Raw genomic sequence first — 26253 nt, forward strand, 5'->3', positions numbered from 1 at the left:
CCACAGTTCCGTTCCGTCAATGGTCCCTCCCATGTCCGTCTGCTAGCTTGGCTGCTTTTACTGCTTACTGTTAAGATACAGGACAACCTAAGCGTGGTCTTTTTCTATCCATGACTGAGAGAAGGGCTCTTCTTGTTGCTTCCCACGCTGTTTCAGTTATTCCTGTCTCCTCTTCAATGGGTCGAGGTCGAGCCTTCTCTACCGCAGTTCTTCTTGGGAGTTGATCTGACATCTGCGGAAGCAGATGGCTCAACAGGTGAACGCATCCTCTTTCTATTTCCATGGGGATTTCTCTGCACACTCTCCCCAATTCATGCATGATACTGCTAATACTCCTTTCTCTTGTTCTTCTCCATTTCTTCTCTTTGTCGATCCATGACAGGAAGGAGGTTGGCCTCTTGGGTTGCAGCCAGTGAACGTGAGGATCGGTTTAGTCAGGAACGTTGGCTTCTCTGGCTCTCATTCCTTCAGGACTCTCATCACTGCTTCTCCAAGCTCATCTTCTAGCTCTTCATCTGGCTTAGATACAGAGGTAAGAACGAACATTTTCGTACTGCTTTCCCATCGAAGACTTCTCGAGGCCTGTCTTCTTTAGGGGGATAAAGAGTACATGTTCTTCCACCCTGTCACTTGGTTTCTTTATGTTGCCCTTTGCATGCCTTCCCTCATGATAGCCTCACAGCCATCAGGCACGCCTCATTATTCCACATGGTTGTCAAGATTGATGTGTCTGTTCATTTCGTTTAATCCCCCCTCCCCTTTTATTTCTCTGGAAATATTGTAGAGTATGCTACAGTTGTACTCTCTAATCTTTGAACAACACATCTTTCCACATGTCTCTCTGCGCAGTCCACCGGATCTTTCTTTCATGATCGTAGCAGTACCCTCGGCAGCCTCATCGGCATCACCAGCATCCTCGACCTGTCGAACAGGTCGCTTCGGAGGAGCAGGCAACAGGAGAATCCAAGGGCGAACAAGAACCGCAAGACCAAAACCTGGTTCTCACTGTGCGCGAGAACTCAGCTCAGCGGCGACGTAACCGACGCTTCTCCATCCCTTGGCTCCTTCCTCGAGGCAGAGAGGAGGGCTAGCAATGCTCGTCAGGTGAGGAATGGTGTTTCGATCACGTATGTGCTCGAAGGGTTGGCCGAGAGCCGACCTGCACCGGAGCCGAACACTGTCTTCTCCGATGGCCTCGTTCTGCCACCTCCTCCTCCTCCTCCTCCTCCTCCTCCTCCTCCGTGCCCTCAAAGCGGGACTCATGCAGTCTTGGGTCTTCATAGTGGCCATTGCTTTGCATTGATGTTTCCATGTGTGGCTGCTCAGTCTACAGAATGAAGGATACCATCAAGCTCAAATCCATTTTCGATGGACAAAGCAAATTTAGTTGCATCATTCACCAAGAAAAAGTACTTGTAAGATTCTTCACTGTGGATTTTTATGTGACTTAAGGAATTCAATACCCCAAAGGAAGTCATATTTATTGATTTGCATCCTCATTTATAGCCATGCATTTGTATTGGGATTGCAATTTCACAGATTGTCGCTTCAAGTTGCATCGATCTTGTCATTCTCAGTACTTATGGTCTGACTTCCAAACAGGTTAGATCTACATACAGTGGCTTGAATTGACCACATTGTTGCAGTCTACACCAACAAGCAATCCAAAGAACTGCTTCGTTACTCCGTCTCATTACCTCACGCCTTTGGCGTAAGAATATAAAATGATATATCTAATATAAAATAAATTCTTGATTACCTTTTATAAAAAAATATTTCTTTTTAAAATAATTTAATTAGATAATCATACATTTAAATGTCTAAGTTATTAGAAAAGGATCCAATATATACACTTAAATGCTTAATTTATTAGAAAATGATCCAAGATATATTTAACATCTGCACTTAATAATTTTTAATTAATTAGTGAAGAATCACACTTATCACCTTCATGTAAATGTTACATTAGCCCAATCTATGCACATCTTTTTAGCCAAAAAATAAAAATACATATGGCTTAAATTAAAAGCTATATTTATATTTAAATGCCAATTTCAAACGTATAAAGATAAAGCTAATTAAATCTGAGCCATCCGAAAAGTCCATGACGATTGGACGGTCGAGATGTACTTAAAGGGTATTTCCGTAAATAAATTCTTCACCGCGGGTGTTAAAAGTCGGCGACCCATTCGGTTCGCCTTCTTCCGTTGTTAGGGTTCTTCGGCGGCCGCTACGGTTTCTTCGGCTTCCCGGCGGTGAGAAACCCTTATCTTTTCTTGTTCCTCTGTAAAAATTTTTGTTCCTTTCCCTGGTAACGATAGAAATTGGATTCTGATTGGCGTCTACCTCATAAAATTTTCTTGTATACATTCTTTCTCGTGATCTTTTTTCCCCAATCTTAGCTAAGCTGAGCTTTGATTCGATAACAAGTTTATGGTTTCGTATATTTCGATCTATTATTGTGGATCTTTACCTCTGAATTCTAACGTTCTTTTTGAGGAGACCGAAGTGATGGCTCCTCCACAGCCGAACACCGGTCTCTTTGTGGGACTGAACAAAGGTCATATTGTCACCAAGCGAGAGCTGCCTCCTCGCCCTTCGAACAGAAAAGGGGTACGTAGACGATTGGCTTCACATTTTCTTTTTGCTGATATTCGATGGAAGTCTGCTAAACTCTGAAACAAAAATGTTGAATTTGGAACAGATCTCTTTCCCTTTTTGATGCATAAAGTAACACGCTTTAATCGTATCATGCATACCTAAGTGTCAGATCAGAGAGTTGCTATTACTTATTAAGTTGTTGATGATATGTAGTTGTGTATTTCTTTAATATAATAGAATGTAAGCATCTGGTGGGATTTGAGTTGTCAACAAAACTGGTGTTTCTGTTCCTAAAGTTGAGTTGCTTGGAGTCCTCTTTTGATGTTCTCAATAATTTTAGTTCTCTGTAATGATATGTAGTGGTGTATTTCTTTAATATAATAGAATGTAAGCATCTGGTGGGATTTGAGTTGTCAACAGAACTGGTGTTTCTGTTCCTAAAGTTGAGTTCCTTGGAGTCCTCTTTTGATGTTCTCAATAATTTTAGTTCTCTGTAATGAGAGCTTAAATTATCTGCTTTCTTTGGCAAGAAAGTAATGGTTCAGGAAAGAAAGAAGGGTATAAAGCCCCATGTAGTGGTAGGAATGAATGAATCTCACATTTCTCTGTAGTTTTAGTGCTCTGTAATGGAGTCCTCTGTAATGAATGCATCTCACATTGCTGGTTGTGATTCTTAATGTACATTAATCTAAAATTTGATTATCGAAGGGTGTTCCACTAAAAAGAACCAATCCAATTGTACTTGTTGGTTCCTGATTCAATGTTGTGCTGCATGTTTCAACTTATGGTGTGATTTAACTCTCTTTTTCAGAAGACAAGCAAAAGAGTGCATTTTGTTCGAAATATAATCAGGGAGGTTGCTGGATTTGCTCCTTATGAGAAGAGGATTACTGAATTGCTTAAAGTTGGAAAGGACAAGCGTGCACTAAAAGTGGCAAAGCGAAAGTTGGGTACGCACAAACGGGCCAAGAAGAAGCGTGAGGAGATGGCTAATGTCCTTAGGAAAATGAGGTCAGTGTTCAAAATTTTCCTTCTCATTTTTTAGTTTCATAGTGTTGGAGTTTGTGTCATATTGAGGGTTAATTATGAGTTCACCATAGACAAATGTATTATAGGTATCTTTTGTTGCTAGAAACTTTTAAAGTGATCGGTGGACTTGGTTATAATTTCAATTGCCTGAATCAATTATCTGATGATAGTTCATACATAGGCATCTTGCATGATTCACTTAAGTAGTCTGTCTAATTGCTTAGAAATGGCTAAGAAACAACATGGAAAAGGTTGTTAATCCACAAGTTTTCACACCAGTTAAAAATCAAGTCTAGGTTCTGCATTTGGTGTCTGCTTTCTATTACGACATATAATGGGGTTGAATATCTGTTGAGTGTTATTACTTGGCATAATTTTCTGTAACTTATATACTAATATGTGGTTTATGTGGATTTTAAATACTCTTATGTTGTTTCATTTCATGTGGTCGTATAACCTGCAGGTCTGCTGGAGTGAGTGACAAGAAGAAGTAATGCAGTTCATAGCTTCATTGTCGTAGCAGGAGAAGATGTGCCAATAATTAGACTCCCTAGGGTGACTTCTCTAGCTTCTTGTTCCTGTGTTCTTGTAGCTGAGTGCCTGACTATTGAGGATGTATGAATTCAAGATCTCATGTAGGATCTTTTATTTTGATGTGGTTCAGATATATCTGTTTGATTAAAAATTAGCTACATTCGAATGGCTGTTTCATGGTTCTTTATTCAGAAATCGGCAGTATCTTTGATACGGAAAATTAAAAGTATCTGCAAGCTGAGTATGAAGTTCATGCTTAATATATGCACACAGCTTGTCTTCGATGACATTCTTTTGGATCTTGCAGCAGGTTTGCTGCGATCTTAAACAATTTCTGAACAGCTTTTGGGCTGTATCACAGGCTTTCATATAGATTCTCTGCCAACAGTGTGATAGCTTTTCTTTTCCTTCATAATCTGCGTAATTGCTTATTTTTGTCAGAGCATTTGATCTGACTTGCTGCACCATTCTGCATTCACCAGAAAGAAACTTTGCAATGGAAGCAAAGAATCAGTCATCAGTGGAGCATTAATTTTTTATTGATGAGACAATAACAGTTTTGAGTAAAGTATAAACAGATGCGGATTGATTCTTCAGTAAAAAAAAAAAAAATCAAAATTGGTCGCTTTATATCAATATTTAGAGAGATTTATTCTTAATTTGAGTGAAATAATAATAGGATAATTAGAATAAAAATAATTTGACGTCAATTATTTAGATGAAAATTATTATAATTTTTTTTAATCTATTCTATCAAATTCAAAAAGAATGTGACACATTTTACCAAGAAAAAAAATTATTATTGAGCTTTTAACAAATGACATCCCACTAATTAGTTTTTTATCTTGAGATTTTTTTTATTAAATTGATGAAAAAGAATATTTCAAAGCCTAAGAGTTTAGGAAGCAGTTTACATTAAGGTCATAAAAAAACCCCACGTTTTGGTCCACTTCGACGGCCAACAAACACATAAATAACACATTCCGCCTCACATTTACTGTCACATCGCGTGCATGAGACAGGTACGCTCGGGCAACAATAATAATAATGAGCAGCAGCAGCGGCAGTAGCAAAAAGTTCGGGGGAGGCAGGCCACCGACGGGCACGCCGTCCCTCGCCTGGTCCTGCGTCGTCGTCGTCGCCTCCCTCCTCGCCGGTGCCTCTCTCGTCCACAACATCTACAAGCCTGACCTCGTCAGTCTCCCTCCTCTCATCTTCTCTTGCTAGAAATAGCACGTCGATTCTTTCGCCCGTCTTCTGCTCGACGATATGTCGATGAGAAGCCCGTTCGCTTTTGCAGACTTTGCCGCCGGTGGATCCTCCCGCAGCCGGCGAGAATAAGCGAGACGACCCCAAGTAGCGAGCTGGATCGATCAGTGGATTAGATCTTCGTAGTGAATCGTTTTGCTTGTTTCGATTTAAGCCAACAAATTAGTCCTTTCGTTTTAAGACTTGCGCATAGCTGTAGCGTACTCTCCTTTACATTGTAAGAAACGAGGGCTGCTCTTTTGCTTCTCGGATCCGTACGGGAATAGTAATGTTGGGCCTGAGGTTCCCGGGGCGGCGGAGATCGTCATGGGAGCTCCAGCGATCTGCTCTCGTCTCTTGCTCCCTCGTCCTCCTCTCTCAGTTCGCCCTAGCCATGGTTCCCCGGCTCTTTCCTTTCCTCTCGCTCCTCGCCATGCTCCCGATCGCAGGTCTGTCTCCATCTCTCCGTCCGATTCGAGGTGTTGACCAAAAGAAGAACTTCTCTTCATAACTGACCCGATCCTGTTGCAGCTATGGTTATGGTGGCGACGATTCTCTTGGGCAGATGCTGGAGGCGTTTTCTTGGTATTTCTGCATCAGCTCCAGCTTTCGTCCTCTTCAATATACTATTCCTGTGGGGAGTTTATGTCAGCACGATTCGGCAAGGTAGTTTAAATTTAGTAGATCCGCTTCCAGGTGTTATGTGTGTGTGTTGCATATTTGTGACTTATCTTCTCTTGCAGCCATCCCTTCGTTATTGGATGCCATTCTCAATGCTGAGTGTGCTTTACTTCTGTATGGTCTTTATAGGTGAGCGTCGTTTCCGTATGCTTTCCTTTATTTTTAGCTTACCTTTTAACTATCTACTTTGGATGCCTAATTATGTTGCGGTGGGTCAGTTTCCAGTGGGATGAATTGGAAATTCATTGTCTCTTTTATTTTATTTTCTTGTGGGCTGAATTTTAAAATATTTACATCTGAAATATTTAAGTTTGATTGGAGGGAAAGATCAACCTTATCTTCGAGTGAATAATCTCGAATTATTTCCAATTTATGTATTGCTTCATTTTTTAGAGCGAAACAAAATTCATCTTTAACTAAATTTACAAGAATACATTATATTAATATGTGAGTTTCGGTTATTTCGTATGACAACAATTCCCTCTTTTTTATTGTGGCACCACGGTCATGTTGTTGGTCATTCATTTCTTTATTGGTGCTGATGCACTGAAGATAGAATCGGTGATATGATATGCCTGATTTATTCTGTATGACAAAAATTTGGGAACATGACAATGTGTCTAATACCCACTAATTTTAACTGCATACAGTAACTAACTCAACAATGTAGTGAATCTTTTAAGTTTTTGAGCTGCATTATAAGGCAGGCGTAGTGATCGTTTTACACTATGGTGACTTCAATATGCAGCAATTACATGTAGTACTTATTGACTTATGTATCTTTTTTTTTTTTTCAGAATACTTTCTGGTGATCCTGGAATGGTTTCTTATAGCTCTTCTCCTGTGGAGTCTGGCCAGAATGACTTTGCTGCTCTAAATGTTCTATATGAGGTTTATAATGAATTCTATATCATCTTTTCATATTTACTTAGATGTGCCATTTTAATCATTACAACTAGATAGAACCATATGATAAAAGTACTTGTATAAGTTCTGAAGGAAACTTCCAATTCTTGTTCCCTGGCATGTTCTATTTGCTAAAATTCTATACTGTTTACCTAACCAGTACTTGCATTATTTGTTATCTGTGCTACTGCTTTTGCAATACTCGCTTATATTATATCCTTACTTGCTTGGCCTTTGATGCTCATTTTTAATGAATATTGTTGTAGTTTAGAAGTTGGGAGATGATGATTCTAAATACTTAGGCAAAAGCTTGGTGTGGCTTATTTCTTTTAACTGATTTGGTTTCATTTTTTGAACTTCTTTTAGCAGAACTCTCCATCATTTTCCAGAGTTAGATATTGCAAAAGTTGTAAATCAAGTATTAAGGGATTTGACCACCATTGTCCTGCTTTTGGGAATTGCATAGGTACTAAACATTTTAATTGGTCATTCATGCTGTAACTTGTGGGTAGTGGCTTGTTAAATGTAACGTGTTTCTCTTTTTTGCAGGTCGGAAGAACCATCGTCTGTTTATTATTCTTTTAGCTGGATTTCTTATTGCTGAATCCTCCTACACAATGTGTTCAACTAAGTGTATGTACTCACATGCACAAGTCACTTGGTTAAACTTTCTATCTTAGAAATTATGATTGTTAAGGATAACTTATTTCATATATAGGCATGTGCAGTCATTAATTCTGCTGAATTCTGTTGAGTTTGACAAAAAATGTCATGGCAATGTTAATTGTTACATCTTTACATGATTTATTTAAAAGAGAAACCCCATAGCTCTTTTTGTGCAAATCTCAGAATACTTTAAATGAAAAAGATAAAACACACTTTTCTTTGATCTTCTATTATATTTTCTTGCTGTTTTTATTATGGGTGTGGTCACATGCATATTCAACAAATGGTTCTAAGATTGAGAAATTATATGTTGTCAAGCATTTACAGTTAAAAATAGTAGGTGATTGTTAGAAATCTCTAATCTATCGATGTAATTGTTTCTGTTAAATTTATAATATTAATTTCTATATACGGAGAAGTTATTGAAATAGGGAATTATGACTAATAGTAGATTTTGATTCCTGTTTATCTTTTGCTTTTCTATTACTGGATTTTAATTGGTAACTTTAGCGAGATGAAATTAGATCTTACAATTTATATCGGTAGGATCTTGCTCATAACAATATATCTAATCTTGGTTTGGCTAGATTTATCATATTATGATCTGTCTCCCAATATTGTTAATTATATAGGTACTTGAATTTTAGTATCATTGACTTTTTCTTTCTTTTCCAATTTACAGTTCTTACAAAGTCTGCTGATTCACAGAGGATGGAGGTATCCTTGCATCACAGTATTTTCTTTCTATCGTTCATATAAAATCATATTAATAACTGATTAACTTATGTGATGACGCTGATCTTAGTAAGTCCATTATATGCATTTGCAGTTTGTTCCATGAATTTTGTGAGTTGAGTAACCATGATGATTCTTTTTCCGAATGCTAGAATCAGGAAAACTTGAATGTCTTGTAGGAGTTCCCTTATAGTTAACCCTCAATTGGTTCTTCGTCATGGTTACAAGCAATAAGGGAAAGTATTCATATCTGTTCTTGATTGGATATCTTTAATTGCTGTCTTTTTGAGGGAAAGTAAATGTTGATTCCAAAAACTCATCAGACCGACGTTTCCCTGTGCAAGATCCTTCCAGATAACTTCGGTAAAAACAGTTTTTGTCCAAGTTATTGTTCTGATGTCTGTATTGGAAATGCTTCTAAACAATACATTCAAAGAGTCCAGTGCCTCTTGGCAATCCTTATAGACAATTGTATAGTTAATTTTTGGATTTGGTTATCGAGATATAAACAACTAGAGATGAGTATAACGTACGAATTGATTAACTTATATCTCTCCACAGAGCATTCATGCTAGCAGCTTGGTCATCAGTACGACGCTTTTCTGCATCCTCCAAGTGCTATGGCAGGTCTGCTGCTGTATCCCTGACTTCTTGCAGAACAATACTTATTTTCTTCTATAATAAGATCATGTGGACATCAAATCCATTCTATTCATGGTGAACTTATCTTGATACTGTAATTGCTAAATGATGAATGTGCATAATTTGGTAAATGCAATATTTATACATCCAACTGGTACCATAAGTTGGAACCATCAGTTTGTTGTATGGTTATGTTGTCAATCACTTTTGTACCTACTTTCATCACCTGAATTTCACTCTATTCCCTTCCAGGGTCCTTCCTAACTCTTTGTTTCAAAGTGCATGTTTAACCTTTTCTCTTTTCCGAGAAATAGTGTCCCTCAAGTGATAAGGACCAATGGCGATGCAACAGTCAAGTTGGTTTGGTTAGCTCTTCCTTTGAAGCTGTCCTTCATTATAATATTTGATATTCTTCTGCCCTTCCATCAAACACCATTGATTACAGATTTCTGGTTTCAGGTTTAGTGGCAAAACCAAGCAAAAATATATGGGCATGTACCTAATTACCAGAATGCCCCAGACCTGTGATCTTGCCTCAGATAACTGTACCTGTTGTTTTAGCAGCAATCCAATATGGGCTTATGTTATCTTAGAAACTATAGCCCCTCGATATTCTAGTTATCTTTTCCTACATCTAAGGTTCATAAATCAATTGCCAGAGCACACATTAGTTACATAAGAAAATTCAATATGTTTAGGGAAAAGGTAAAGCTTCCTGCATGATGGTTGTGCCTTACAAAATACAAATGCTGATTGTCTGCTAGTGTTTTATACATTCTTATCCGTTTTATTTATCTGCTATTTATTGAATTTCTGTTACCTAACAGATTTTATTCTCGTTTACTAGGTGGTATTCTTGATATGGCATATTTACTGCATCTGCTTCAACATTAAAACAGAGGAATGGGTAATCCTGAAAGTCCTGTTTCATAGTTCCTTGCTTCAAAAATTACATTTTTATTCCATGCTTAACTGGGGAAAATCAAATGCAGATCAACTGGAAGAGGTATCCTGAATTTCAACTTGTCATGGAACCTCAACCAGGTCATTTCCCATTTAAGCTTAATTTTCATTTTGTGTACTAATTACCTTTTTTTTTTGGCTGATGACCAAGTTTTGTTGTTTCATTTATTAGGGAGCCCTATTGTACAAACCAGGTTCACCAATCCGTATGATAAAGGTCTTCTTGGTAACATCCTAGACTTTATAAAATCAAAGGATTAAAAATCCATTACCTCTCTTGAAGCTACATACTACATGACTATCCTGTGTCAGAAGGTGCTGCGTCTTATTTCTATGCCCACGATGTTGCTGACCATATCGCCGATCTCTTAAGTTTGAAATATCAGTGAGTTTCATTACACTGAGCATATGCTTGTGGATCTCCTAGCATCAAATAGTCTACCTGCAGAGAGGAGAATAAGGCAATAGGTGTAATAGTGGAAAAGATTTTGTTTCTTTTGAGCAGCAGAGTGAAGTAAAGAAGAATACCAAAGTTTGATTGGCAGCTGAATCTCTAGAGTACAAATTGGTATGAAGTATTGATCTAGATGTAAAGATTATTACACATTCATCATTTGAGTATTCAGCTTTCTGCTCATTTTTTTTGCGATATCATTCTGCTTGCAGCCCATGTGTGTTTTACGTCTAGAAATACTTGCATTGGTTTTTTCATTAGATTCTCTATGATTTGTGTTAGCTCTATTCTCATAAATTGTTTTGACAAGATAAACCTGCAATGGAGTCTAGAAATGGATGTGGATTATGATTGCTGACATTTCTATCACATAGAAATGTCAAAAGTTGACTGCTACATCACCCATATGCAATCATTTGTTTCGGGTAGATGTAGAGAGAAATGGTTCATTGAGTCTAAGAATCAGTAACTAAAACAAAATTGTTAGATCTATATATTTGACTTAAAAATTTAGAGATTTTAGCGTCTAAATTTCTCAATTTAGGGCCTGATTATCACTGCTATTTCATAGTTTATCTAATTTTCCATAGCATTTCTTCTATCTAATTTAGTAGTGTCAAGCTTGACAACTTCTGCACTGTTAGATAATTCCCACAAAACAAATCCCGTGACTGATATATATATATTTTTTTTCAGGTTTTTAGGAATTAAAATAGAACTGACTACATGTTTTATGTCTCACATTATGACATCAGAAGAGAATATAGAATTAATTGACAATCCTGGCTGGTAGTTGTTTCACTTTTATGTTACATTTGACTCTTCTTAGGAAAGATTATTATTATTATTATTTGCTTATGTTAACTACAAAATATAAGTTATATTTAGGATCACCCACCCCATGATCAGTTCCTAGAAAGATTAAATTAGGCCTTTGACCAATGTAGGATTTCCAACTGATAGAGGATATATGTATTGTAAGTCTATTAAAACTGGCAGGTCCATGTCAATTAAATATAGGAAAAAGTGGATCTGGGGGTTAATGATTAGGAGGAAGAAGCAACTAGCCAAAGTTGCAGACAATTTAGTTGTAAGCATGGGTGGACAAGGCTTTTGGGATATATGCAAGTCTAGTACGAGTTGCAATTCTCTTTATCAGCTTTGGCCTTTTTGACCCAAAAGTCTTGTCCTTTCGGGAAATTATTGCCATGGAAAATCTGCCTAGTCTTTGACTCCTATATAATACAAAATTAATAATAACTTGATCTAAGATACTTGGAATGAGTTGGATATAATATTTATCAGACCAAATTGTGCCCCATTTCTCAATCGTAGCCTGTTGGATGTTCATGTGAATTTTATCTCCCCAAGGAATCATTGCAGTTTATGGTGAATTTTATCTCCCCATGTGAATTTTATCTCCCCAAGGAATCATTGCAGTTTATGGTGAATTTTATCTCCCCAAGGAATCATTGCAGTTTATGAAGGATTGAACATTCAGACGCGGGTGCACTCTTATAAAGTCATAAGTTGGCTTATCCAAGTTAAACAAGAAATAGGAGGATGACATGTGTCGAATATTATAGAAAGGGGGTTAATTATTTATTATCCTTATAATTAGTTATTTTTAGTATTTCGATCATTATATTTTTAAAAGATATATTCAGATTTCTATATTTATGAAAGTAAAATATTTAATCACGTTTCTTCTTATATCATCGATTCTGCTAGTGAAAATATTGCACGTGCTCAGTGATAAATCGAAATAAGATAGAGTCAATAGTTTCACTTTCATAAGTGTATGAATCTTAATATAATTTTTTAAAATATAAAGATCGAGATATTAAAATATAATTATGCTCTCTTTGTTTTTGACTTAAATATAAAAAAAATTATTACTCACTTAAAATTCTTTGCCCATAAGCATTGGTGGCATTTCTAAGTGAGCTAAAAAAATTTTCTGGATGATAAGATTCCACATGTAGAAAAAATCAAATATATTATATTATATTATTTGTTTTTTAAATTTCCGGTCAAGAGACACCAAACTAGATAGAATATTGATATGAACCTCTATAGAGAGGCCGAATCAAATAATTGGCCTATAAAGAAAAGGGCACATGCAGACATCTTATCAAACCCCAAAGTCCTATCAACGTTCATATCGGTGTGAAGACTCACTCATTCCAAGCATCGCTTACTTTCTAAGATTCCATTTAAATGTGAGTCTAAAACTTAATTCTATATCGAATCGATTGTTACAAATCTTCTATATAATCATCTGACTAACCAAAGAGTACGTAAAAAAAAAAAAAGTGTTCATTCTAAATCAAAGTAGACAAATTTTGGGACTATCACCAAAATGTTTTTATCTCATGCTAACTCTTTTCACATTAAGATTAATTCGTTAATTTTGGAGTCGGTTTCCACGAATTGTTTGTTCATTGTCATCTTAGATGTGTACTTCATAATTATGACACAACAATAATATTAATTTTATATGTTGTTAATAAATTATTATTCTTTTGATCTTTCATGCTTATGCAATCTCAACTTCTTTTCTATACTCATTATCTTATATTGTTAGGTAAGACATACTGTTAGTTATCAATTGCCACATCCAAGTTTTCCTTGTCAACGGGTCTTTCATGTCTACCACTAATACAAGAAAATTGGAATTCATGATATAAATTTCTCATTTCTCACGCAATAATTGAGCATTAACATTTGCATTTGACAATAATTTTCCCTTGCAAAGACCCAACGAGAAGTTGTCTCGAAACATCGAGATTATTCCAACACTTTGGTAGAAGATTGTAGCCATTGGAAGCAGTCAACGGACTTGGCCATGTTTGATGACCCATCTTAGTTGCGAACGTGATAGCTTATCTCTAATCTGGTAGGCAATCACATTGGTCCGACAATGACCTCAGGCTAAATGAAATAGCTGCATTCATTACTTCTGATCATTACATATAGTAGTTGTGATCTTAATGAGAAGGGCAAAGAGAATCATGCATGAGATACTTGTCACGAGAAACTAGTTCATGTAATAGAGGAATGCCCGACAATAAAGTAGGTGTTGAGCAATCTGAAAATATATATAATTAATATTTTTATTTATAAATAATTAGATATTATTTCGACCAGAAATTATCATCTATAACACGGAGGTTAAACGTGATCAGACAATTAATGTTATCATTGGAAGAATGGATAGTAAGACTTAAAAAAGAGCACCACATCTATTAAGATCCAATAATAATAAATTTTAAATGACTATATAAAATCTTTTATTGTTATTGGGATTTATAAAAATTTATATGTTTAATTAAGTTTAGAGTATTTAAATCTTTATTTATAGATTTCTATTAACATTCCTCCATCTTGTACCATTCACATTACTTAAATATTTATTTATAGTTTCTATTTATAAAGAATGAAACGAAGAAAATAGAAAGATAAAAATCGTAAAAGAAACTGTGAAATGTATGAGATGTAATTGCCTAGTTCATATAGATAGTGAGCTCTTGATAGCTATTTATACATATTCAACAGAGAGATTATACATATTCAGTAGGGGGGATTTTTCTTTAACTGCTTAAAGATTTCCTCAACTGCCTTGAGGAAATCTTATCTGCTTATTATGCCCCCGCAAGATTGAGCTTCCATCAAGGACGTCGATCTTGGACCGATGAGATGAAAATAGTTACGGGCGAGAGGCTTTGTGAGTGAGTCTGCTAGTTGATCAGTTGTATGTACGTGAGAAACACGAAGTTGATGTCTGACAACTTGATCTTGCACGAAGTGGAAGTCGATGGTAAGGTGTTTCATGCGGGAATGGAACACTGGATTGACACATAAGTAGGTAGCTCTAATATTATTACAATATATTATAGGAATAACCGTGGAGTTGACATTGAGTTCCTTGAGCAGATTTGTGACCCAATTGAGTTCAGCAGCGGTGGTGGCGATGGCACGGTATTCTGCTTCAGTTGTAGATCGTGCAGCTGTCTTTTGTTTTTTAAAACTCCAACTGATTGGAGTAGCTCAAGGAAGACAATGTACCCCGACGTAGATGTTCTATCATCAAAGTTCCCTACCCAATCAGCATTAGCAAAGGCATGGAGATTGAGTGAAGTATTTTTACGAAGAAAAATACCATGATTAAGAGTCCTTGTGAAGGTCTTTTTAATATTTTTCTCATCTTTCCTTATACCACTAATATTAATTATTTCAGTTCTTCTGAATATCTCATCTGGAGGTCTCCTCACCATATATCAATATCATCTTAAATTATTTTTTCTCATCTTATTTTCTTTTAAAACGATAGTTAGCAATAACAAATAAAAGTACCTTTCCATCTTAAAATTATTTACATTATTATTTTTAAAATATTACCATCTAAATCTAGTAGTTTTTCTTTTTTTTTTCTCTCTAGATATAACTTTATAATTCTTACAAATAACTTTATCTATTAGTTTATTGAGAAAAAAATTTCTTTGGCTATAGTTATGATCTCTCTTATAAATAATTAAATATTCATGTATATTTGAGTATTTATAATTATAAGATCATATAAAGTTGTAAAATCCAAAATCATACTATCATCTTTATTTCTCTCCCTACAATCAAAACCCCTACATAAACCTTTATATTTACCGTATGTTTTTCCATCATTTAAATTTTCTTCAATTATAAGTTTTTTTTGTTATAAGCATTCATTGAATAATATCATCTAAGCTTTTTCAAGATTATCTTTTGGTTAATTTGAGGGGCATGTGCTAATGACATTCAAAACATCTTATCCTTTCACCAAAAAATTATAATTTTATCTTCATTTTTTTACATCTACAACATTATTCTTAAGATCTTTCTTATCAACAATCCCTATATCATTTCTTTGTTTAACTTTTCTAATATACCAAATTTTAAATCAAATACTATCAATCTTTTAAGATTTTTTCTCAACCCATCTTGAATAATATTTATTTTTCTTCTTATTATAGTATCCATCAATTTGAATCCCTTCTCTAAAAATATTCATATATTTTAAGTTATAACCTAGTCGTATGTTCTTTGGATTAGCTTCTTTACTCTCATTAGTCCAAAACAATAAGAGAACTCTTATCTACTTGATACCACACATCCGAGCATCATCAATGTGATGGATTACTTTTGAACAACATTTTATAATTCAAGACACTTAGGTGTTACTTCTAGGTGATGATCTAGCCATATAATAAAATCAATTTAGATTCATATGAATGAGATATAATATAGTTTTATACTTGTTATTATTAGGATATCTAATATAAAATATCAGTGACTAATGTAACCTCCAATTTTTTCATCCGAACCAGCTTTAGCAATGTTGAAAATTAAGTTATATATACTCTTTGGTTTAAATAAGTAGAGGAGAATAAACTATTAGCAAAATGACAACCTAAAGAATTAATAATAAAGTATAAATCAAAATAATGAATACTTTTACCTATCAATAAACATAGAGAATAAAAGCTCCCACTTGAGTTGGGAGTTTAATGCATCTCAAGTAGAAAGTGATTGTACTTAAATATTTTCTTCTTGAATTTTCTCTCGTATAAATCTTAAATAATTTTTTTTCTTCTCGATTTTTCTAGAATAAAAACTTCAATGATAGGCAAAATGTGTTTCTTTCGTTCCTCCTTGTATTAAAACTTTGAGATGATAAATTTTGAAGAGAACATTTTATTTTTCTCATGAGTTTCTATAGAAGAAAAACTTTAGAGTTTCACTCAAAACTATGAAAGTGTCACATAATTTAACTCATAAAAATCTTGATAATTTATCACAGCTCCACCCTTATCACTTATGAAAAAATAATCTTAGGATGCTTAGAATATTTATAGTACAATAAACCTTGACTTTAAGAGTTAGTTTTATAACTTTGAATCATATTAAGGAATTGAAAACACTTCCCAACCTTTACTTGTAGAGCTCAATCACAAGTAAAAGAAAGAGGCCAAAGAGTTAGATTCCAAACAGTAGACATTAGGGTTTCTTCGGCTTACTCATAACCTCTCCCCTCATCTGGTCCCACAAAGACATCACCAGCCGGACCACACATGACCACCCGGTCCCACCACCATGCATGGATAGAAAGAGCACGTAGAATCATCGACATGATAAAGCTAAAGCTTCAGCGTTAAGGGTGGGGGTGGCGGGGTCGACGTCCAACTCATAAAGCTAAAGCTGCCTCCTCCTCTGTTCCTCTGACAAAGCAACAGCCCCCCCTCCTCTCTCTCTCTCTCTCTCTCTCTCTCTCTCTCTCTCTGAATGATATCACCAGGTCTCCAACGTGGCCATCACCTCTTCCATGTGCAGCCATATATCTGAACAAAGGATCACGTACGCATCCTCTATTCCGATTCCTCTTCCATCTCTGCTGTGCTTCCCGCTCCTTTCTTCCACTTGGCATCAACCTACCATTGTTCTAAGGACTAGCCCGGAAGACGAAAGAGTTCGTCTTGGTCTTTTTGACTCAATTTTGACTGTTTACAGATGTTTTCCTTTTTCTTTTTTCCTTGTCAGTTTCAGTGCTTATATGTTTCTGTGTCTGCTTCAACGACTGGCCTCGGTCTTCGGTTTCTTGTATGGATCTCGGAGAGTGAGGTATAGCCCTCTTTTGCTTTTATCGACTTCATTTCCTTCATTCGTAGATATATGTCCGAGTGAGGGCTCGGATCGGATGTATATATTATGGAGAAGGTGAAGAGAGGATAATTCAGCTGTTGATGAGATCCAACAACAAGCTGTGCAAAGTAAAGTGGTCGGCTGCTTCTCTGTCTGCTGTTGATGACTGTGGCTGTTCATGTGTTCGATCATGAGTGCACATGGACAGATTCTGTAGCTACCTAGCAGAAAGAGGACCAGTACTATATGTTGGATCAAAGAGGATATATATATATATATATATATACCGTGTCATCATGAACTTGAAACTACTTTATGCTTTTGATTACTTTCACTGTATGATTAGGTCAGATAATAATAGAAATTTTACTTCCTTTTAAGAACACATTACATACAATATATATAGTGCATTTGAAGAGCTACATGCATCAACTGTTGGTGTCATACTGTATATCAAACACCTACCAATATATGAGAAGATATCCATGCATGATGATGGCTTTAATCTGCAAGAGATCATAGCTAAAATTGCAGAAAAGACTAGGTCTGGCAAGCAATGTAAAAGTTGGGCCAAAAATGTATTCAGATGAGAATTCAGAATTCTTTTGGGTGCAGTTTAAGACACTGACCTCCAACAGGAAATGCTTAATGTTCATGAGCTTCTTTTACTATCAATCTCATGGAAGAATCAGCAGTGCAGGTGAAGAACTGATGAAGCAGACTTAAGTTCATTATATCACCTGAATCACACCCTTCTCTTTCATCTGTTCACATCACTCGAATTGTAAATGAATTAGATTGTTGTTCTGTGTCAGGATTGTTAGATGACAAACACATCTACCATAGCTAGAATTGGCAGGAGGATTATAGCTAGTCCAACACAACTGAAGTGAAATTAATTATGGTCTGCATGTCAGATATACACATACATGCATGAACTCAAACACCAAGTTCTCTCTCTCTCTCTCTCTCTCTCTCTCTCTCTCTCTCTCTCTCTCTCTACACATATATATATTACGGTGGGATACAATGACAAGGGAATATGAAAAAGCTACATCTAAAATGTAAAACGAATAGGATAAATCTACCTACCATTTTCTAATGATCTTGATCAGCATGTCGAACACGTCCACCATGCATTAGGAAAGTCTTGCCAGTGACCAATTTATGTTACTGATTCATTCCATCTTTAATTCTTCTCCAATTGATGAAGGTCATTCTTTCAAGTCTTCGAAGGAATGAGCCTAACAGAAGAAGCCATGGATCGAATTATAGGAACTTGTCTGTCAACGAGGAGCTGAAGCTAGAGAAGCCCGTTGCTGTTGCCCATCCACCATTACCACTGCCTCCTGCACTGCCACCCCATATGAGATCGTGCCTTGGAAGGCCAAGCTCTTGTGCGTTGTCGTCCATCTTAGTCGAAGCCAATTGCATGAGGAACCCCGAGCTGGGCACTCTGGTTGGAACTAGCGCCGCTAATGATCGCCCGTCACTGCCACTACCTTCTCCAATAAACGACGGATATAAGCTTTGAAATGGCGTCAGTGATGGCGTTCGTGGTGGCGGTGGCGGTGGAGGCTCCAACCCACCCATGATCGAAGGGAATTGCCGGATGTGCTGATGAAGCCTCAAGTTCTCCAGTCCAACACTGTGGCTGCCGGGCACCTGATACTCTACTGCATCAAAGGATTGGATCCCGTCGAATCCGAACCCTAGGTTCCGTGTTCTGCAGTCCGGCGGTGGGTAGAACGAGGACATAAGCGGCGACTGCTGTTGCTGCTGCAGGGTGATGCCGGATGTCGTTGCACCTGCAGCTATGGTCGACGAGGGTGAACGACTCTGGCGATAGGCGGCCGTGACTGCGTTCTTCGCGGAGCTGCTGCTACCGGACTTGGTCCTCTTGTTCCTCCGGCAGCCACCGCCGACGGGAACGTTACGGAGGGCCCCGCCACGCGTCCAGTAACGTCGACACGCCTTGCAGAAATGGCGGGGCTGCGATAGGGAGTAGTTGTTGAAGTAGCAGAACTTGGTGTTACTGGAGTCGCACCGAGGGCACCTGAGCGCTTGCTCCGGCTGGCCGATCTTTGCGAGCCGAGCGCGTTCCGCCATCGACCCTGGCCTGATCGAACCAACCATTCCGCCTTCACCGCGTGGTGCTCCCACCAGGCCAGGTGGCGGTGGTGGTGGTGGTGGGAGCTGCGGAGCCTCATTTCTGCCACCACCGGTGCTGCTGCCCAGCTGAGGAGCATGTAGCTAAAGACACAAGCGTTACTAGTATATCCAGGAGGACATATGGAAAAGGCTGAGAATATTACTCTCCCTCGTATTATGCTTTGGGGATGTAAAGAGAGGATAAGAGCTCACCTGGTTCCAGTTAGGTGGATCTACATAAACAGGAACAGACGGAAGAACCATGGTCGGCTGCTTTGAGCTCCTTTTGGTGTTTGCTTCTTTTTCCGCAAAAGGTTGATGGGGTTGAGAGGTGGTGGATAATCACATCCACTAGGGTTTGCAGAGAGAAGAGAGCAGCGAGATTGAAGTACAAGAAGAAAGGAAGGAGCCACACATTTCTCTCTTGTTGTGGCTTTCGTGTCTCGATTTCCTTGAATTGGTTGATTGGGGATGGTATATGGGATGGGATGCGACGGGATGGGAAGGGAAGCGAAGAAGGGGGGGAGGGGTGGGAAGAGAGAGAGAGAGAGAGAGAGAGAGAGACTTCGCCTTTAAGCTTCTTGGCCAAAGATTAGTTGTGTGGAGCTGTGGGGAGCTTTAGTGGCTGCTCCTGCATGGGAAAGGTGCGCCAGAATGCAATATGAGGGCTCCATGAAGGCCCATGGAAACCCTAACATCTAAACTTATTTTAGATAATAAAATAAATTGTTGTCTACAATTAAAGAATACTTTTAGAAAAATAATATTTTTAAATCATCTCTAATTTCAGAGGAAAAATAATGTCAAAACTAAAGGCTAGATGGACATTATATCATTCCTATATAAAAGTATATATATATATATATATACACATACATACATACATACATACATACATACATACATATATATAATTCACATTAGAAAGAAGTGAGTTTGTATATTATACATTTGGTTCAGTTGAATTCAGTACAAAAGAATGTTCAGTTTTCTGTAGTGTTCCTCACCACTCGGTCTAAATAGCTACTGCTTTGTTGAACCAAACTACTTTGTATTATGACCGGCAGCTCGAGACAAACATATATGCAATGAATCTATATCCATCAAACATGTCACAAAAGGCACACATGCCTTTAGTTAAATCTCCGAGTGCTTAGAATTGTAGGTCTAAATGTTGAAGTCATTCTAAATTTCATAGAAAACGAAAAAGCTTCGGATGACCGAAGCTAAAAATACTCAAGTAAAACCATACAATAATAAGATGATACTGTTCGAGGGCACGTCCCGAAGAGAAGCAAATGGGAACTTGAGTTCCTCGATGGAGACCTGCATGAGACGTGGTGGAGATCATGTTGTTTATCCGATGGAATTATTCTTGATCTTGACCTTGTTCAACGTGTGGACCATGCATATATATATATATATATATCATTAAGTTAATAACCTAAAGTTGGGCCATAAAAAAGCTCACAATTGAAGCATTTGTCGTGACATTAGCAGGCCACTTAAGTTGGCCCATATAAGGCCCAAACATTAGCCCTTTACGCCATTGTAACAGTTGGGCAAGGCCCACAAGCAGGTCTTTTCGTAATTATACACTCGTTTGGCAAAAGATTAAACGGGCCATATGACGGAGTGGCTCATTAAGGCCCATTCCGTAGGGCTTTGTAGTGGGTCCCGCGCCAAGCTTGGGGCATGACCACCGCCGCACCGGGGCTGGGTTTAAAGAACGGTCGGGCCGAGGGACGGAAGGCGAACGGTCTCGGTTGACTTCACTGCGGTCGGGGAGATTCGTCGCCGCGATGGATGCGTCGGCGAGCCCGAGGCTGGAGCGGGAGCGGCACCTGCTCTTTCTAGAGATGATGGCGTTGGGGCTGCCGAAGGAGTACGAGTCGCAGGAGGTCAACCGCCTCACCCTCGCCTACTTCGCAATCTCCGGCCTCAGCATCCTCGATGCCCTCGATCGGGTGGGTACTAACCTACATCCCCGCTCATTTTTCAGAGATCTGGGTATTGTCGACCTCTTGGCCCTCTTCTTTCTTTGGATACCGTTCTGAGATCTTAGCATTTCACTAGAAGAAGAATTTTGGCTATGAAATCGGAGCATATCTCACATCAGTTATAATTTAGTTTGCGCGCAATTGTCGGATGGAAATTTCCAACATTTCCAATGAGTTTTCTTTTCGCGTAGTTGTTATTTGTTGATTTGACTTAAATTAGAACGAAATTATGAAGCTTTGATCTATACGTCAGTGCGACTTGGGATTACTGAAGCCAGTAATGTCAGAGTAAAACCATTGGTACTTGGTTCTTAGGATTGGTTGTGGCTTGAGATGATAGATAATTACTATTTTTGATAGGTGAGATTTAGGTCGAACTATATTTGAAACTATATACTTGATAGTGGAATAGGAGAATCGTGTTTTGATGATATCTGAGCTCGGCCGCACAAATTAAACAAGTAGCTTTTTGTTGCGGAATGGTCACTCTGACAGGTCTATGCAATTTCAATCTACACAGCATGAGTCTTTGATATGTTATCAAAAAGGCTCTTTATTTATACATTTCCAGCCTAATACAGCAATTTCGATAGGTATCTCTCTCTCTCTCTCTCTCTCTCTCTCTCTCTCTCTCTCTATATATATATATATATATATATATATATATATTTTTTTTTTTTTATTTATTTATGTGTGTGTGTGTCTTTACTTATGCATATAGTTGAGTCAGGATCCTATTGGACAAATTCAAGCTGCAATCCTTCACACCACCATCAATCATGAAGAGACAAAATAGAAGATTAACTCCATTTGGCATGATCCATGATTTTCAGAACAAATAGATTTTAAATTTCATGCTATCTTTATATATTCTATATATTCACTAAACTAACACAATGGAAGGTGTGAAAAATGTCTATAAACGAAAGTAAGATCTACACTATCTCAATTAAAATAAATTTTATACTATGAAAATCTCCTATATTTCAGTCAACTTGATGCATATACTACACTGAAAAAATGAACTTTTGTTTCTGGGTTTATCATACATTATAGATCATATAAGCTGATCCTTGAAGCCTCTGTGGTCAATTTTTCAAGTGATAGGATTAAAGCTTCAATGCATTGGTCTAGCTCAACTCTCTAGTCACATACCTCTTGTAGTGACATTTCCTTCTTCCTAGTTATATGCATAACTGACTTATGAACAAGGCATCAACTGTCATTTGTGATCTTATATATTAACATCATCATCTGAGCTATCGAAATGAGGTATGTGTACACCACTGCATATAGGCTGTAAATCCAGTCCCGAGGAGAATACTGTAAACGAGTGGGATGTAAATGAGGCTTTTCAAATAATTGGGTATCAGACATTCAGTTTTTGAGCTTAGATTCTTCTGATGTAGGTTGATCATTCTGAAGTGGCTCCCACATTTGACATTCAGTGCTATAACAAATTTAAGAAATGTTTTACCTGACATAGTGTTGGAAAAAAAATTAGATTATCATATAGTGTTAAGCTCATACCAAGGAATCTCGAGTTTTTGCATTGTGATTATGGCAACTACGCATGGGCCTTTTTGAAACTTTAATTTTATAGCATTCTTGATTCTATCTTTTTCAATGTTTGCTTATTCAAATAAGAAACTACGATTTAGGTTGACAAGGATCAAGTAGCCAATTGGGTTCTGTCCTTCCAAGCACATCCAAGAATGGTGGCTGACTTAGATAATGGTAATTTTCTTAAAGGTGGCTTGCTATATGGATATCTTTGTTTCTTATTTATAGTGTATGCACCTTAACTCGAGCAATTACCAACTCAGGAGAATTTTACGGTTTTTGTGGATCTAGAACTTCACAGTTCTCCACCAGTATTTGTGAGGTATGAGCCCAACAAATAAGCTTCTATTTAACTTATGCTGGTAAACATGTCCCTATTTAATTTTTCTATCCCCAGATATGGTTATTTAGTTTTTCTTTATGTTTGAACAGGTTTCTAGACAGAATTGTAGTCACTTAGCAAGTACTTACTGTGCTCTAGCCATATTGAAGATGATCGGCTACAATTTGTCAAATATTAGTCCTGAATCGATCTTGATTTCAATGAGAAACCTTCAACAACCTGATGGAAGGTATATTTGCAGTTCATCCTTTCTAGATTATAACTGAATTAGGTCATTTAACTAAATATAAGTATGGTTAGATGTTCAGAAGACCTTTTGTGGCCTTATCTTTGCCACGTGGAAGAACCAGGAAGATCAGTTTTGAGATTACATTTGCATGATTAGATGTATAATGTTTGTTTTTGCGGGCACAATCATATAGACATGTATGATTATGAATTTAAGGAAATTTCATTTTGAGGCAAAATTTTCTTGGTATACAATTAGACGCTTAGTGATTATGTAATTACTAGTGATTAATAGTGATTATGTAATTACGATTGTCATCGATTATGGGTATTCCTGTTTGATATGCATGTTATATGGAGAATTTTCTCATCATATTGGAATAAGCCTAGTACTTTCAGTAGTCCTTCACAACTAGGAGGAATTTTGATTTTCTGAAGGGCATAGTGATTTGTCAAATAGGGAATAGGCAAAGGAAGTACATTTTGGTTTAGTATTGGATTCTGTGTTGCAGTCTAAGGACAGCATTCCTTTCATCTGATGTTCATGGTGAGCTAGTGTTCAAATTGATACTCAAACTAAGCAATTAATATCAACAACTTTTCCCAACCTTCCCATAGAGAAGATTTTAAGAATTTATCCATTCTTTGACAGCTTTATGCCAATTCATTTTGGGGCAGAAACGGATCTCCGCTTTGTGTACTGTGCTGGTGAGCAATTTTGTTTTGCATCTTTATACATTCACTCTTTTTACCATTGACTGCTAATGTAATTTGGAATTGGGTTTATTTTTTTCAGCTGCCATCTGTTCTATGCTTAATAATTGGACTGGAATGGACAAAGAAAAGGCTAAGGATTATATAGTAAAGTGTCAGGTATGTAATGGGAAGGAACCTAAATTCTTAACCTAGGGTTCACATCATAAGTTTCCTAATCTTTAAGCTATTTCTGGCAGTCATATGATGGTGGCTTTGGTTTAGTACCAGGTTCAGAGTCTCATGGTAAGTATATCCATTGGCATTGCATGTTCTATATAAACCATCTTGATTTTATATTCCTATAAATTTACTTGATGGATGCTTCAATTCATTAGAGCGGATGGCTAGGTTTTATATTCTTATATTTAGGGTATGCCAGTTAATGATGTTTACTGTTTTGGAAGCCCGATTACCCGTTATTCTTTTAGTGACACAGGTGGTGCAACTTATTGCGGAGTTGCAGCTCTCCAGCTAATGGGTTTTATTGGAGCAGATATCTGTTCTAAACAAGCACAGTCTGCAGTAATTGATGTGCCATTGCTGGTAGAGTGGAGCTTAAAGGTATGTTGCAATGTTAATATTATGGGATCCAATGAAAGGTTTGGTACTGTAAGTTACTAATCCTTTTATTCATATTAAGAGTACAAAAGCATTGCATTGATGACTAAATTTTACATTTTTTTAAGGATGTATATCACAAATTTTGGTTCTTCAAGCTGAATAGCTTGTAAGACTAATGATAAATTTAGCTTTTCATATACTTGTGGTTGGCATCAGAAATTGAGAAAAACTGTTGATCTACTACCCAATGAATTGTATTTGTTCACTTTGCTGTTTTGATTTTGATCATAGCAACTACAAAAATATTGACACTCGGAGATCTTTTATTCATTTCAGAGGCAATCATTTGATGGGGGCATTCAAGGTAGATGTAACAAGCCCAGTGACACATGTTATGCCTTTTGGTAAGAACAAGAAATGTCGAATTGTAAGCGAGCACATCAACTACTGTAGTATGTTTGTTTGTGTTCGTCCAACTCAGGGTTGGCGGGGTACTGAAGATGCTAGGTGTTTACGAGTTCATCGATAAGGATGCGCTGCATGACTTCATACTTTCTTGCCAGTCCAAGGTGATGATGCTACTCTCCTGATGTTATTCTAAGGTAATTTTGCTGCTGCTGTTGATTCTTTCTTTGACTCTGAGCAGTACGGTGGCTTCACGAAGTTCCCAGAGAACATGCTGCCTGACCTGTATCATTCATACTATAGTTTTGCTGCATTGAGCTTGTTGGGGGAACCAGGACTTCGACCACTTTGTGTTGAACTGGGAATCACTGCTTCGGATGATGGGCATGGGAAATGAGGGTCTTCCCCTGAAACTGTTCTGTAGTTGTTGAAGGTGATCTTTCAGTTGGAGATGGCAAAGGCTACATGCGTCACCTGTAGTTAGAATTGGATCATGTTCCAGTATTTAGGATGGAGAAAGACTCCTTCAACACTTTCATCCCATTTGCCTGAGTGGTAAACTTTTAAGTTTATGTTTTGTTTTAATCAAGGTTATCAATTTCGGATGTCGGATTTGTACATCGTAGAGGTTCAAATGATTTAATAATCCATAGTTCTAACTCTATATATATAATTTCTAAAACTTTTCTTGTCATTTTGTGATAAATATACATGTGAGCTTATTGCTCATAAATTTATTTTTTTCAAACAGAACTATGGGGTAATTTAGATAGAATTACTAGATTTTTTAACAGTTATATACATGAAAAATTAGATAAATTTTGATGAACGTAACAAAATTATTGAGTAATTTATATTCTGCAAAGCTAAAAATCTTGATTCAAACAAGAGTTTAACTAATGGTAGCATACTCATTAGATCTTTATAAATTAATCTTAATCTAATCTTCTCCATTCTCAATGTTAGTCTAACCTGAGTGTTATAAAACCATTGATTGGTCTTTATTAAAATTAGATTGGGTTGTCAAGTAATTTTAGGGGCTAATTATATATTATCTCATATAGTTAGTCATCTTTAGCATCCCGATCCATAGACTTAAAAAAATTACATTG

The 26253-nt window shown here is 37.0% G+C and overlaps 5 protein-coding genes across 8 annotated transcripts; 4 read left to right on the forward strand and 1 right to left on the reverse strand.

The window, feature by feature from the left end:
* The first annotated feature begins 104 nt into the window (after nt 1–104).
* LOC135671170 (uncharacterized protein At3g17950-like) lies at nt 105–1483 on the forward strand. Its single transcript, XM_065179126.1, has 3 exons — nt 105–256; nt 383–532; nt 850–1483. Exons 1-3 carry the CDS (start codon nt 245–247, stop codon nt 1336–1338), a joined length of 651 nt encoding a protein of 216 aa, XP_065035198.1. The 5' UTR covers nt 105–244; the 3' UTR covers nt 1339–1483.
* Nucleotides 1484–2178: 695 nt separating this feature from the next.
* On the forward strand, nt 2179–4330 carry LOC103999801 (large ribosomal subunit protein eL36x). 2 transcript variants are annotated; one of them, XM_009421661.3, is made up of 4 exons: nt 2179–2255; nt 2510–2613; nt 3413–3612; nt 4094–4330. In XM_009421661.3, the coding sequence occupies exons 2-4, from the start codon at nt 2512–2514 to the stop codon at nt 4122–4124; spliced, it is 333 nt and encodes a 110-aa protein (XP_009419936.1). In that variant the 5' UTR covers nt 2179–2255; nt 2510–2511; the 3' UTR covers nt 4125–4330. The 2 variants fall into 2 exon arrangements, with proteins under 2 accessions (XP_009419936.1, XP_009419935.1); XM_009421660.3 differs by having other exon boundaries at nt 2183–2255; nt 2503–2613.
* Nucleotides 4331–5161: 831 nt separating this feature from the next.
* Nucleotides 5162–10656, forward strand: LOC135584956 (uncharacterized). 2 transcript variants are annotated; one of them, XM_065179033.1, is made up of 12 exons: nt 5162–5358; nt 5465–5861; nt 5944–6078; nt 6156–6222; nt 6891–6984; nt 7366–7465; nt 7549–7632; nt 8348–8382; nt 8962–9027; nt 9890–9949; nt 10035–10086; nt 10178–10656. In XM_065179033.1, exons 2-12 carry the CDS (start codon nt 5702–5704, stop codon nt 10264–10266), a joined length of 942 nt encoding a protein of 313 aa, XP_065035105.1. In that variant the 5' UTR covers nt 5162–5358; nt 5465–5701; the 3' UTR covers nt 10267–10656. The 2 variants fall into 2 exon arrangements, with proteins under 2 accessions (XP_065035105.1, XP_018674359.1); XM_018818814.2 differs by having other exon boundaries at nt 7369–7465.
* Nucleotides 10657–18019: 7363 nt separating this feature from the next.
* Nucleotides 18020–19830, reverse strand: LOC103999803 (dof zinc finger protein DOF5.1). The gene is made up of 2 exons (XM_009421665.3): nt 19499–19830; nt 18020–19387 (listed from the first exon to the last, which is right to left on the reverse strand). Exons 1-2 carry the CDS (start codon nt 19547–19549, stop codon nt 18404–18406), a joined length of 1035 nt encoding a protein of 344 aa, XP_009419940.2. The 5' UTR covers nt 19550–19830; the 3' UTR covers nt 18020–18403.
* A 1147-nt stretch (nt 19831–20977) lies between these two features.
* On the forward strand, nt 20978–25746 carry LOC103999805 (geranylgeranyl transferase type-1 subunit beta). 2 transcript variants are annotated; one of them, XM_009421667.3, is made up of 11 exons: nt 20978–21252; nt 22947–23022; nt 23112–23170; nt 23281–23420; nt 24072–24127; nt 24216–24292; nt 24373–24418; nt 24612–24736; nt 25073–25140; nt 25218–25305; nt 25383–25746. In XM_009421667.3, the coding sequence occupies exons 1-11, from the start codon at nt 21088–21090 to the stop codon at nt 25536–25538; spliced, it is 1056 nt and encodes a 351-aa protein (XP_009419942.2). In that variant the 5' UTR covers nt 20978–21087; the 3' UTR covers nt 25539–25746. The 2 variants fall into 2 exon arrangements, with proteins under 2 accessions (XP_009419942.2, XP_009419943.2); XM_009421668.3 differs by having other exon boundaries at nt 20999–21252; nt 25218–25338; nt 25445–25746.
* Nucleotides 25747–26253: the final 507 nt, after the last annotated feature.

The sequence above is a fragment of the Musa acuminata genome, unplaced genomic scaffold (assembly GCF_036884655.1).
Source record: "Musa acuminata AAA Group cultivar baxijiao unplaced genomic scaffold, Cavendish_Baxijiao_AAA HiC_scaffold_1138, whole genome shotgun sequence".
Taxonomy (NCBI): domain Eukaryota; kingdom Viridiplantae; phylum Streptophyta; class Magnoliopsida; order Zingiberales; family Musaceae; genus Musa; species Musa acuminata.

Excerpts from the sequence above, each read along its gene's own strand:
- LOC135671170 (XM_065179126.1), top strand. Across the intron at positions 533-849 it reads CATCTGGCTTAGATACAGAG|TCCACCGGATCTTTCTTTCA; the intron begins GTAAGAACGAAC and ends CTCTCTGCGCAG.
- LOC103999801 (XM_009421661.3), top strand. The coding sequence starts at position 2,512 with ATGGCTCCTCCACAGCCGAACACCGGTCTCTTTGTGGGACTGAACAAA. Across the intron at positions 2,614-3,412 it reads GCCCTTCGAACAGAAAAGGG|AAGACAAGCAAAAGAGTGCA; the intron begins GTACGTAGACGA and ends TCTCTTTTTCAG. Across the intron at positions 3,613-4,093 it reads AATGTCCTTAGGAAAATGAG|GTCTGCTGGAGTGAGTGACA; the intron begins GTCAGTGTTCAA and ends TATAACCTGCAG.
- LOC135584956 (XM_065179033.1), top strand. The coding sequence starts at position 5,702 with ATGTTGGGCCTGAGGTTCCCGGGGCGGCGGAGATCGTCATGGGAGCTC. Across the intron at positions 6,079-6,155 it reads TGTCAGCACGATTCGGCAAG|CCATCCCTTCGTTATTGGAT; the intron begins GTAGTTTAAATT and ends CTTCTCTTGCAG. Across the intron at positions 7,466-7,548 it reads TGCTTTTGGGAATTGCATAG|GTCGGAAGAACCATCGTCTG; the intron begins GTACTAAACATT and ends TCTTTTTTGCAG.
- LOC103999803 (XM_009421665.3), bottom strand. The coding sequence starts at position 19,549 with ATGGTTCTTCCGTCTGTTCCTGTTTATGTAGATCCACCTAACTGGAAC. Across the intron at positions 19,388-19,498 it reads ATCCACCTAACTGGAACCAG|CTACATGCTCCTCAGCTGGG; the intron begins GTGAGCTCTTAT and ends TTGTGTCTTTAG.
- LOC103999805 (XM_009421667.3), top strand. The coding sequence starts at position 21,088 with ATGGATGCGTCGGCGAGCCCGAGGCTGGAGCGGGAGCGGCACCTGCTC. Across the intron at positions 24,293-24,372 it reads ATTATATAGTAAAGTGTCAG|TCATATGATGGTGGCTTTGG; the intron begins GTATGTAATGGG and ends TATTTCTGGCAG. Across the intron at positions 25,306-25,382 it reads TACTTTCTTGCCAGTCCAAG|TACGGTGGCTTCACGAAGTT; the intron begins GTGATGATGCTA and ends GACTCTGAGCAG.